Below are 11,525 nucleotides of genomic sequence, written 5' to 3'. Positions count from 1 at the left end.
TCTCTCTCTCCCCCTCTCTCTTTGTCTCTGTCTCCCCTCGCGGGCCGACCCCTCCCGATTGACGGTCTCTCGGTCTCGCGACCGCGCCACGCACTTTTCTTTGTCCCGCCCGCGCCCGCTCCGATGCTTGCTCACATTGGCCGAGCATGGTGGCGGCGGCCGACGCCCCCGGAGCCCGGGCTCGGGGTGGCGGCGATGACCGGCGCCGAGCGCGCGTGGCTTTCCTCCACCGCCCCCGCCCCCCCCGCCGCCCCCGCCGCCCCCGCCGCCCGCAGGGCAGATGCCCAGGCCGCGGCTGACCGGGAGGGTCTCTGTGCCGGGGAGCGCCTCTGCCGGGACATCGAGTCCGGGCGGGTTCCCCTGCCGCAGGGATTTGACGATGTGTCGCACTTCCGGCTGCTGTTGCGGCTGGCCGGGCCGCCGAAGAGCCAGGAGCCGATAGTCCCCATCGGGACTGTCGGCCGGCTGATGGGCCTGGACCGGGCCTCGACGAGGGTCCTCCTGGTGGAGTATGGCTGGGAGTATGGGATCGCGCCGGGGCCGTGGCCATCGAGGGCCAAGTCGCCGGGGGTGGGCCCCGGGGACCCGGTGCTCGAGGATCTGCTGGCGCTGGCCCAGCGGGCCCCGCCGGTGCTGGGCATCACCCTGGCACGGCTGCTGCGGCTGCCCCTGGCCCGGGTGAATCCCCTGCTGAAGGCCCATCTGCCGGACTTGGCCACCGACGAGCATGTGTGCCTGTCTCGGCTGCGGCAGCTGATGGCCGTGGTGCCGCGGCTGTCCATCGACCAGATGGCCATCATGCTGTCGGTGTCGTGGCGGCAATTGTCGCTTGCCCTGCAGAAGCACATGCCCGAGCATCGGGACGTGCTGGTGTCACCGAGGCCGCAGGCCCAGATGGATGCCCTGCGTGAGATGCTGATGGTGTCGGGGCCGACCCTTGCGCGGTACCAGATTTCCAAGGCCACCGGGGTGTCCCTGCCGGCGATCGATATGCTGGGGCCCGGCCTGCATGCGGAGTATGCCATCCGGTATTGGGGGCCACTGTCGCCGAACAAGCAGACCCAACTGCGGGAGCTCCTTCACAGCCGGTGCATGAGCCTGCGGGAGATGGCGGCCGAGTTGAGGCTCTCGGTGGCCCGGATCCGGTGGTACATCAAGTACTATGAGCCGGCGGTCATCCTGCCGGGTGACTACGACCGGCCGGTGCGACATCTGTCCCTGCCGAAGGCCGATGTCAGCATCAGCTTCTCGGACTATGCGCGGCGCTTTTTGCCGGTCGGGTCGCCGGTGCGTCCGAGCGATCGGCCGGTGCCCGAGGCGCCGGGCTGCCGGCCGGCTGACCGCGGGGCCGCCAGGGCCGAGCAGGACCTCCGGTCGCTGGTCCTGGGGATGGATGGCCGGGTGGTGGACCAGCTGCTGGGGCCGGCGGGCCTGCGGCCGCCGCTGACCAAGGCCGAGATGGCCCGGTCGTTGGGGATAACAAACCAAGCAGTGGCCCGGACCCTGGCCGGGGTGGAGGAATGCCGGCGCTTGTGGCAGGACGGGCGTGTGGTGTTGGATTTGCCGGAGTCGGAGGTGCGACATTTGCGGCGCTTGGGGGGGCAGGTGCACCCGGCCGGCGGGCGCATGTTGCACACGGTCCGGGACATTGCCCAGCAATTGGTCCTCTGCCCGGATCGGACGTACTCCCTGTTGCATCGGTATTGTCCGGAGTACTTTTTCCTGGCCCTGCCCCCGGAGGCCGGGTCCGGCCCCGGGGGGATGTTCGTGCCGGAGGCCAAGCTGCCCATGTTGCTGGATGTGGCCATCCACCGGCCGTACGTGGAGCCGTTGCACCAGCTGGCGGCGGATTTGGGCTGTGCCCTGCCGCAGGTGGTCAACTCGCTGGTGAAGTACCACCGGGGCATCGGCCAGGCTTTCAAGCTGCCATATTACGCGCGGCATCCCTGTGGGCGTCTGTTCGAGGCGATTCAGCGGCTGACGCCGGCGGTGTCGGGCGACCCGGCCAAGCACCGGTGTGGTGAGAAGGCGAAGCTGAGCAAGGAGTATCAGAAATACATGTGACGGCTGCCATGCGTGGGGTGTGGATTGTTTGTTGGGTGTGTGTACATTTGTGTGTGTGTGTGTGTGTGTGTGTGTGAATTTTTGTCTATTCTTGTAAATACGTGTATACCTGTGTATACCTGTGTATGCTTGCGTATGCTTGCGTATGCTTGTCTGTGTGTCTGCGGATCGCTGCGCCTATTACCTAAATGCACCCATGGGCCCGGGTGTACCCGGATGCACCCTTGCGTGTGGGCCGGGCCCCCGGTGGCACATGTCCGCCATGCGGGCGAGGCCCTTCTCTGGCGGTTGCGGTCGGCCGGCAGGCGGGCATGTGCTGCCCCCGGGAGGGGCCGGGAGACACGGGCCGGCCGGTGTCCTGTCGCGGCGTTTGCGCGCGTGGACCCCGGACGGGCACCTTCGAGCGGCCCTCTGGCCTGCTGGGGATGGCGATCCTCCTGCCAGCCCGGCAGGACACCGCGGCCCTGGCTGGCAGGCCGGACGCGTGGTCTGCACAGCGCCTGGCCCCGGCTGGCACCGATGCGGCGCCGCTTCTCCCGCCCCCTGCCGGCTGGGCAGGGCTCGTGCTCGAAGCAGCCGGCCGCCGCGCCATCCTGCACACGGGCCCGCGCGACCGGGGCACGTGTGCGCACGCACGCGCTTTCGCCCCTGCACACCCGCACGGCCATGTACTCGCCCTTCCTCCTGCCTCTCTCTCCGTCTCTCTCTCTCTCTCTCTCTCTCTCTCTCTTTCTCTCTCTCTCTCTCTCTCTCTCTCTCGTTGGTCCGACGATCGGTCGTTGCGCCTGTGAGGCACCTGGCGGCGCCATTGGGGCCGCCGCCCATGGGCCAGGCGCCCGGAAGCCAGGCGGTCCTTCTCGTGTTCCGCCGAGTCCCCGGCCGATGGCGCGGATGCACCGGGCAGGGCGGCTCTTTGGCTGGGCGTCCGCCGCCCGAGGCGGGCCAGGCCGGACACCCGGGGCCGTCGCCGCCCGGCCCGGTCATGGGCCTGGAGATCACGCGCGGGCTGCTCGATTAACGCGGGCATGAGTTAAGCCGGACCGGGGCGCCGCGCGAGGATGACGGCTGTCAGGCGTGCGGCGGTCCGGCGGCCGGCTCCGGCCCGGTGGCCATTGTGGGGGAAACACTCGAGCCGGCGCCCCCGGGCATCCCCCGCGCCGGGGAGCCCTCGATGGCGGCCGCGTGTCTCCCCGCTTTCCCGGCCCTCGGTCCCGCGGCAGGTGGGCCCTTGCGGGGTGAGAGGCACAAGTGGCTTAGCCCTCGATCGGCCTGTGGTCCAAGAGGCCCAAGGGGGCGGGGGGGGGTTCCGCCATCCGCCGGCCGCTCGGCGGTTGTCGGCCGGTGCGCGCTGCGCCCGGGGCACCTGGCGCGCGGGGCCTCCCCGCCCTCGGCCGGGGGCCTGGCTGCCCGTTGGAGGCGGCCGGTGCCTGCCCGACTGGCCGCCTCACGCGCCCGGATGGGGATGCCTGGTCTCGGCGGAGGGGAGGGTTTCCTTTTACGCCCGCTTGAGTTCCCCCCCCCCCCCCCCCCCGGGGGCTGGCCTCCGCCGGCGGGGCTCCAGCAGCAGGGGCATTATTTCGGCCCCGCATGCTCGGGGCGTGACGAGGTCATTCTCGGGCCTTCTCTCAGGGGAAAAAGAAGAGCGGGGGGCGGGGGATTTTTTCCGCGCATCCGCGGCGGCACCGGCATGCCAGCCGAGCAGGCGGGCTATCCTCGGCTGGCCGGGCCGCGCGGCCGCATGTGGCCCCGGCAGAGGGGGCGCCTCGCCGGCGGTCGGGCGGTCGGGCGGGCGCGGCGCGGCGCAGATGCACTGGCCAGGCCGGGAGCCCGGTTTATGGGCACCCTGGGCGCGGGCGGCCAGTCTTTCCGGCCGGAAGCGGCGCCGGTTCCGGAGCATGGGAGCTGCCCCTTGCTGCGGGCCTGACCCCTCCCCAGGAGGGCGGCTGGCCCCCCTTGCACCAGGCCCATGTGGGCATGCGGGCTTGGGCCGTGCCGGGCGGGCGATGCCCACCTGGTGGCCAGGGCGCGTAGTCCACAGGGCGAGCTCCCCGGCGCGGGGTGCCGTCGGCCTCGGGCGCGCGGGGAGGCGGGGCGAGTGGCCGCCCGGGGGCTCGATTGCGGGTGAGGAGGGCGGGGCGTCGTGTGCTCCGGCACCGCGCACAAAGGCCGGTGGCCGCGAGCGGGCCGTGCCAGCAGGGCGAGGCGGGGGCGGGGGCCGGGGCGGTGTTCTCGGCCCGCCTGGCCGGGCCCCCGGGGGCGGGGCTTCCTCCGGCGGTGTGTGTGGCCGCGGGCCGGTGCCGGGGTGCACAACAGGCGGGCAGCCGGGCGCCTGGCATGCGTGGGGCATCTGCGTCTGGTGTGTCCCCCGCCCGGGGGGCGAGTTGGCCTTGGTCGGCCCGGGCCGGGGATTCCGCATGCGCCGGTGGGTGCGGTGCATTTGGAAAAGCCCTCGCGCCCTCCTTGGCAACGGTCGCCGGTGGATGCGCGGCCCCTTCGGGGGCAGGAGGGCCGACTGCTGGCCGACGGTGAGGGCCCGGGCGTGTTCCGGGCCTTGGGTGCCGCCTGGCTCGGCCGGCCCCCGCCCGGGCGGTGCGGTGCGCCAGCATAGGGGCGCGGCCCGGCTTGTCGGGGGTGCGCCCGGGCGAGGGGGCAGGGCGACGCCGGGTGGCGGGCGCTCGGGCGGCGAGCCGGCTGCAGCAAGTGTACATAAGGCAGCACCGGCAGGCGCCGCCGGGCCATGGTGCGGGCAATCAGGCTTTCTCCCTTCACTACTGCTTCGTCGCATGCAACGAAGCGCCCCCCCTTTTTGTATCTTGCCGCCCCCGCCCCCCGCCCGCCGTCCGCCGTCCGCCGTCCGCCGTCCGCCGTCCGCCGCCCGAGCATCGTCCACGATGTCTGACTTCTGCAGCCCCCGCGCCAGCGCCACCCCCCTGGACAAGATGGTGTCCGAGTGGCTGGACGCGACCCTGAAGTACGGGTACTACGCCCTGTCGGTGGACTCGAGGCTTGAGGTATGTCTCCGCCGGAGGGAGGGAGCGGGCGAGACCGGGGCCCGTGCTGCGGGGCATTGCCGGCCGGGGCATGGCCCTCTTGCTGACGGTGCAGCGTGCCGCGTGGTGTCGCCGGCCATGGGCCCGGCCCGGTGCAGATGGAGGACATGTACGAGCAAATTTGGGACGCGCTGGCGCATGCGCTCGGCATGATGCCCTCCGGGGTGGATCCGACGGCCTTTCTGTTCGGGGCCCTGCGCAAGCGCCTGGTGCTCCTGGGCGGCCAGGAGGTAGGTGCACACATTTGCACGCGCGCGCGCGCACATGCACGCAGGGGCGAGGGCGGGGCCCGGGCGGCCGGTCGGCCGGAGGACTGACTGGCCCCTTCGCCGCGCCGCGCCGCGCCGCGCAGCACCAGGCCGGGGTGCTGGCCGAGCGGATTGCCACCTACTATGTGTCGTTCGTTTCGAGGCCGGAGCCGGCCCGGATCGGCGACACCTTTGTCGACTACTTCTCGGACATGGAGGACCTGTCGTGCTCGGACGAGGAGTATGATTGCTTCGGCTGGTACGAGGAGGATGCCGGCCGGCAGCCGGGGGAGGGGGGGAGGGGCGCGTGGCCGTGTCGCCGGGCCGGGAGGGCGTGTCGGCGTCGCTGACGGTCGTGAGCTGCCGCCCCTGCATGACGACGACATTTAAGATGGCCGGCCGGGGCCGGTGCGGGGCTGGCCCGAGCGGCGGCCTCGGCGGGGCCCTGGCGACGCCGGGCTCGAGCCCGCCGGCCGCCGTGCCGCGCGGGCCCGTCCGATGGTCGGCCGCGATGGCCTGTCCCCCGACGAGGGTACCCTCGAGCCACGGCAGGGGCGGCCCTTTGCTCGGGCCCCATGCTCACGCGATGCCCCGGCTCCCGGCACCGACGTGTAGAGGGGGGCTGTGTGGACGGGGCCCGGGGGCCGCGGGCCCGGGGCGCCTGCCGGGCGTGATACGCCGGTCGAGGTGGCCCGGACCCCGCAGGGGCGACCTGCTGAGGGGGGCCGCGTGCGAGGCCCTCGGGCCCGGACGCGACCCGGTGCTTTTGGTGTGCGTCGTGCACGGGGAGGCGCGTGCGACTGTGCCCCATGTCCAACGCCGATTGGCGTCCTGCCTGCGGGCGCCGGCCAGCCAATAAAGCCACCGGGAATGGATGGCCCGTTTGCCCGGCCGAGGTGGCGCGGAGGGTGGCGAGTGCTGGCCCGGGGGAGGGGGGGGGGAGGGCTCGCTCCCCGTGCCGGAGCGCGGGCCAGCGCGTCCCGCGGAGGCGGCATCTCGCGACGCATGGACGGGCGGGGGGCGGGGGCTCGGGCGAGCTCGCGTGCGTGACGCGGGTGCCGATGGTGGGTCGGGCATGCGCCGGGGGCAGACGATGTCCTGCGGCAGCCGGCCGCATGGCCGCGGGCAGGGTTTCCCCGCGGCGGGCCATGCGCGGGACACATGCAAGCCCCCGCATGGGCATATGCGTGTGTGTATCGACGGACAAGCAGGGCGATGCCGGGGCTGCTCGCCGGGCGGGCGCGGGGTGGCTGTGCCGGGGGCTCTCAGGAGGGGGGCCGGGTGCGACGCCCGGATGGCCGGCGTGGGCTATCCTCGTGGGGACGGGCCCCTCGCGGCCGATGCGGCGGACTGGGAGCGCCGGTCGGGGCTGGCCACACCTGTGCTGGCGGCGGCGGCGGCACGGCATCGGCCTCGGCCCGGGGCCGAGCGGGGCGAAGTCTAGCCGGCGGCTGCGGCCGCGCGTGGATGGCCCCCGCGCGTCCGATGGCTCCAGGGGCGGGCGGGCGGCCGGCGCGGGCGGCCGCGCCTGGGCGCCGGGCCTGTTCGGCGGCCATCCTCCCCGGGCCCCGGCGGCGGGCGACTCGGGGCCGGGCGGGCTGCACGTTGGCGGGGCCTCCCGGGGATGGCATGGCCAGCAGGACTAGGGCCCGAGTGCCGGAGGTGGCAGGGCATGGTCGGCGTGCACATGCGTCCAGGCGCGTGGGCCCGGCTGGGCCCGGCTGGGGCCGGTGTCTTTGGCGCCGGCCGTTCGGACGCGCAACCTTGCGCCAGCCGGGGCCGGCCGAGCCCCGATTCGGATGGAGGACCGGCGCGAGGGGGGGGGGGGGGGTGCGGCGCGGTTGTGGCCGGCAAGCAGGGCCCCCGGGCGTCGGAGGGCGGCCGCATGCACGGCGGGGGGAATGGCCGGCGCACGCGCTGCCCGCGGTGGCCGCGCGCTGATGTATGTGTGTGCTGGCGGCAACACCAAACGGCATGTGGCGGCGCGCGCCCAATCGTGGGCGGTCTCCCGGGGCCGGGAGCGGGCGACCACCATGGACCGAGAGGCGAGAGCAGGACAGGCCCGGGCAGCGTTCGTCCGTCGGTGGGGGTCTTTTTTTTTTTTGGATTGCCGGCGCGCGGGGGCCGCAGCCAGGACCGCGCCGAGCCGGCCGACGCCTGGCGGCTTGTGGGGGGCCGGCCGCCCCCCCCCCCCCCTCGCCAGGGAGGCCCGCGCTGGACATGCGTAGCGGCGACCGGCACCGGCCGGCCGGCGTGCAGGCCACCCCGGGCCGCCGCAGGGCACCGCTGCGCCATTTGCCGGGCGGCGCGCCGGGGGCCGGGCACGAGGGCGTGATGCCGGACTGCGGCCCCTGGCGGGCGGGCCTGCGCTGCTGGACCGGACCGACTGGGGCCTCTGGGCGGGCCTGTCGGACGGGCGGGGGGTGCCCGGTGGGGGCTGGCGGCGGCGCCCGGCTGGACCCTCTCCCGCCGGCCGTGCGGGCGCCAAGGGGGCGGGTGTGCGTGCGCGAGCGAGCAGCAGGTAAAGGCCCCGGCCCCCTCTCTTTTGCTGCGCAGGGGGGTTCCCCGATGCTGAGCCATCGGGATGCCGTGCGCGGCACGAGGCGAGCCGCCACCGGGCCGGCGACGTGCAGTGCCCCGTGCTCCGGCAGGGTGCCCCCGGTGGGCCGTGGCGTCGCCCTGGCCTCTCGCCCGTGTGTGTCCGTGTGGTCGGCGCCGGCGCTGCTGCCGCTGCTGTGGGCTCCCCCCCGGCGGTCCAGGTGCGGCACGTCCGGCATGGGTCAGCCCGCTCGAAGTCCGGGCGCGCGAGCCCCGGCGGGGATCGCCCCTCGGCACACAGGGGCGGGCATGTGCCCGGCAGTGGGGCCTCGCCGGCCGCCTCGGTCTGCCGGCCCCCGGCCGCTGCTGTGTGGGCGGGGCTGCTCATCGCCATGTGCACGGCGGCCTGCCGGGGTCCTGTGCCGGTGCGGAGGGGCGCCCCGGAAGTCCCTCCACCAGCCAGGGGGGGGGGGGGGGCAACGGCGGCAGGGGGCCCGACGGGGGGCCGGGCGATCAATTAAGCGGGCATTAATCGCGCCCGAGGGCCCGGCGGCGGGGTTAACTCGCCTGGGGCGTGCCGGCCCCACACCCGCAGGCCGCGGCCGATCGCGGGGGCGCCGGTGCGGGGGGTGGGGGGCCAGGCGTCGGACCATCTTGTGCCATTTTTTTTTTCACCATGAGCCCCCTTGGTCCGCCATGGCCGGGCGCATCGGCGGCGCTGGTCCGCTCGCGGGGGCCCCAATCGGTCCGGGCCTCGGGGCGGCCTTTTTGTGGCTTTTTTTTCCTGCCCTGGCCGGTCCCCACCTTCAGGGGGGGGGGGGGCCCTCCTGCCGAGGGGGGAGCTTGCCCTGCGCCCGGAGGCCGGATGCGCGTCTCCGTGCGGGATCGCCCTCGGGGCACACTCCCGGCCGGGGGCGAGGGGGGGGGGCGCCCGCCGGGGCCGGGCCGCGCCGATGGCATGGGGCCCATGTGTCGAGCAGCCCGGCGCCATGGGCTGCGGGAAGGGCGCCAGCGCGGCCGGGCCTATATAAGAGGCCGGTGCCCGGCGCCGGAGCAGCGTGGCACAGGGGCATCAGCAAGCCAAAAGAGTTCCATTTACCCCGTTAGGTGCGCGCGGCCACTGGCACTCGCCGAACTTCGCCCCTGCGCCGGCCCCTCCCCCCCCCCCCCCCCCTGGAGGCCGGCTGCCTGAGACCGCTCACTGACCGTCGCCCGCCCCGTGCGCGGGTGCGCACGAGCGCCCTGCTGCCGGCGCCCGACCGCGGCCGGCACCGTGGACGCGACCGCGCCCCGTGCTGCGGACACCGCCGGGGGCCTTGGCTTCTGCGTAGTATATCCCCCCCCCCCCCCCCCCCCCCCGCAAGTCCATCATGAACAAGAACCCCGAGCAGCCGTCCCAGCAGCAGCAGCAGAACCTGCAGCACCAGCGCCAGCAGCGGCAGGAGCCCACCGGCGAGCGGCCGGACCGCCTGGAGTCGGTGGGCGCCGAGGGCGACGTCCATGCCCAGGCGGCGCAGCAGCCGGCGCGCAACCTCTCCCAGTCGAATGCCGATGCGCCGCACGAGGCCCAGGCCCAGGGCCTGCACGACATCGAGGCGGACCAGCAGAAGCAGGACCGCCGGGCCGGCCAGTCCGAGCGCCTGGACTCGATCGATGACAAGCCCACGCCGGAGCTCTTCCAGGCCTCGGCCGCCGACCAGGAGAACCCGGCCCCCGGTGGCTGACGGCCATGGGCCCGACCCAGCCGGCCAGTGGCCGGGGGCGTGTGCGCCAGGATTTTTGGCGCGCCCCCCGGCCGTCCGATGAGGAGGGGGGGACTCGCCTGTGGCGCGGGGTGTGGCCGGGGCACCGAAGGCGTGCCGCCCGGGGGTGGGCTTTCCCCGCGTGGAGGAGAGCACACGCGCCTCGCGCTGCCACGGGTCCCCTCCTGGAATACAAATGCGTATTCCAATGTGTTGCCTGTTCCGGGGTGAGGTGGTTTGCCGGGCGGGGCGGCGGCGGGCGAGTGACTTCTTTCCCCCTCCTGGGCCGCGTGCCAGCGTGCGTGGGGGGGGGGGGGGGGGGGGCGGGCATCGTCCAGTCGCCGATGCGAGCATTGGCGCGCACGCGCTCGCGCCCGGGGGGGATCCGCTGTGCCGGGCGCCGGGCGGGATCGGATGTGACCGGCGCCTGCTGCTCGCAGAGGCAGGTCGCGGCGGACTCCTGCCGAGACATGGCCGAAGGCGCCCGGCAGGGCTCCGGGGTCGGGGCAGCCTGCGCCGCGGGCTGGTGTTGATGCTGAGCAGACCCCCCGCCGGGCGGCCTCATCGGCCGGGCACGGGGCACCAGGGACGCTGGTACAGGGGGGGGGGGTGATCTGCCGAGGCCGGGCCGCCGGCCCGAGGTCGGTCGTGTGCGCCTCTTCCTGGTGGGCCTCGAGCTGGAGCCGTCGGCCGCGGGGCGCCGCATGGGCGCGGGCGCACCCTGAGGCCGCGACAATGGGCGCATGTGCGCGGCCGCAGCCCTGGCGATCTGGGCGGGAAGGGCGCCAGCTGCGGGCCATGCGGCACAGGCGTCGAAAAGGGGCTGGCCCCCGCAACAATGGGACCCGGGAGGGCGAGGCGCCCTCTTGCAGGGGGTGGCTGCCCCGGGCGGCGGAGCTGGGCGGCACCAAAGGGGAGGATGCGGTCGGGGGCGGGCGGTGGCGGGAGCGGCCGCCGGCGCGGGGCACGGCGGCCTTGGTCGCATCATGGCCGGGAGGCGCGATGCTCCCCGCCGGCCCGCCGGGCGCGGCGCACGGGCTTCAGCCGGGCGGATTTTGTGGCCAAGCGGGGCCCCAGTCAGAATGGCCGCGTAGCTCAATTGGATAGAGCACCTGACTACGGATCAGGAGGTTGTGTGTTCGAGCCGCATCGTGGTCACTTCTCTTTTTATTTTGGCCCGGCGGGCGCGCGAGCAGCTCTCGCTCTCCCTGCCCCCCCTCCGCCGCATGCGCGCGTATCAGAGGATGGGGCCCTCCCGGGGGGGGGGGGGGGGGGGGGACGGTGGCCGCGGTAACATGGAAACGCGGGGGGCGCGCACGGTGCCTGGCCCTGCTGGCCTTCTGGGTGCCCTCTTGGTGCACTGGTGCGGGCAAGCGGGAGACCTGTGGCAGTGTCACAAAAAGCGGCAGGCGCACCGCGGGGGAGCCAGCACGGCCGCGCGCGGAGTGGCCGGGGGGCCGGTCTCTCGAAAGGCGCGGCGCCCTGGCGCCTCCCAGCGACCGATCTTGTGGGGTCTCTCGGCCGGGGAGGGGAGGGGGGGGGGGCCCTTCCCGGCACCCCATGGCCTGCGAGGGAGGGGGCGGACGCCTTGTCACTGGCAGGGGAGGCGGGCGGCAGCCGGGCAGAGGTGGCGGTCCAGCCGCCCGGGCCTCGGCTCTCCGTGTGGGCGAGGTGTGATGGCCCTGGTCCGGGTCCGGGCCGCTGTGCGGGTGGGCTCACAGGATTGTCGGGCGGGCGGGCGGGCGGCGGCTCCGGGCACGCCCGGGCGCCAGCGAGCCAGGTGTACTTCTCTCCACCGGGCCGATCCGGGCCCAGAGGGGGGCACTGCGCCCGCGGCTGGGGAGGTGTGACAGTCGCCTCGGGCGGCGCGAAGGGGGGGGGGC

The 11,525-nt window shown here is 74.5% G+C and overlaps 4 protein-coding genes and 1 non-coding gene across 5 annotated transcripts; all 5 read left to right on the top strand.

The window, feature by feature from the left end:
• Positions 1–195: 195 nt before the first annotated feature.
• Positions 196–2,073, top strand: H696_05870 (hypothetical protein; the record flags this gene model as incomplete). Its single annotated transcript, XM_009499666.1, has 1 exon — positions 196–2,073. The coding sequence occupies one exon, from the start codon at positions 196–198 to the stop codon at positions 2,062–2,064; it is 1,869 nt and encodes a 622-aa protein (XP_009497941.1). The 3' UTR covers positions 2,065–2,073.
• Positions 2,074–4,955: 2,882 nt separating this feature from the next.
• On the top strand, positions 4,956–5,712 carry H696_05869 (hypothetical protein; the record flags this gene model as incomplete). The annotated part of the gene is made up of 3 exons (XM_009499665.1): positions 4,956–5,075; positions 5,213–5,344; positions 5,467–5,712. 3 exons carry the CDS (start codon positions 4,956–4,958, stop codon positions 5,710–5,712), a joined length of 498 nt encoding a protein of 165 aa, XP_009497940.1.
• A 41-nt stretch (positions 5,713–5,753) lies between these two features.
• H696_05868 (hypothetical protein) lies at positions 5,754–6,221 on the top strand (the record flags this gene model as incomplete). The annotated part of the gene is made up of 1 exon (XM_009499664.1): positions 5,754–6,221. One exon carries the CDS (start codon positions 5,754–5,756, stop codon positions 6,219–6,221), a length of 468 nt encoding a protein of 155 aa, XP_009497939.1.
• A 3,049-nt stretch (positions 6,222–9,270) lies between these two features.
• Positions 9,271–9,624, top strand: H696_05867 (hypothetical protein; the record flags this gene model as incomplete). Its single annotated transcript, XM_009499663.1, has 1 exon — positions 9,271–9,624. The coding sequence occupies one exon, from the start codon at positions 9,271–9,273 to the stop codon at positions 9,622–9,624; it is 354 nt and encodes a 117-aa protein (XP_009497938.1).
• A 1,102-nt stretch (positions 9,625–10,726) lies between these two features.
• H696_05866 lies at positions 10,727–10,800 on the top strand. Its single transcript has one exon. It is a non-coding gene; the product is annotated as a tRNA-Arg (tRNA).
• Positions 10,801–11,525: the final 725 nt, after the last annotated feature.

Source organism: Fonticula alba (assembly GCF_000388065.1).
Source record: "Fonticula alba strain ATCC 38817 unplaced genomic scaffold supercont2.15, whole genome shotgun sequence".
NCBI classification, from domain to species: Eukaryota; order Rotosphaerida; family Fonticulaceae; genus Fonticula; species Fonticula alba.
Note: the sequence above shows the minus strand (reverse complement) of the source record. Positions and strands in the feature narration are given on the sequence as shown.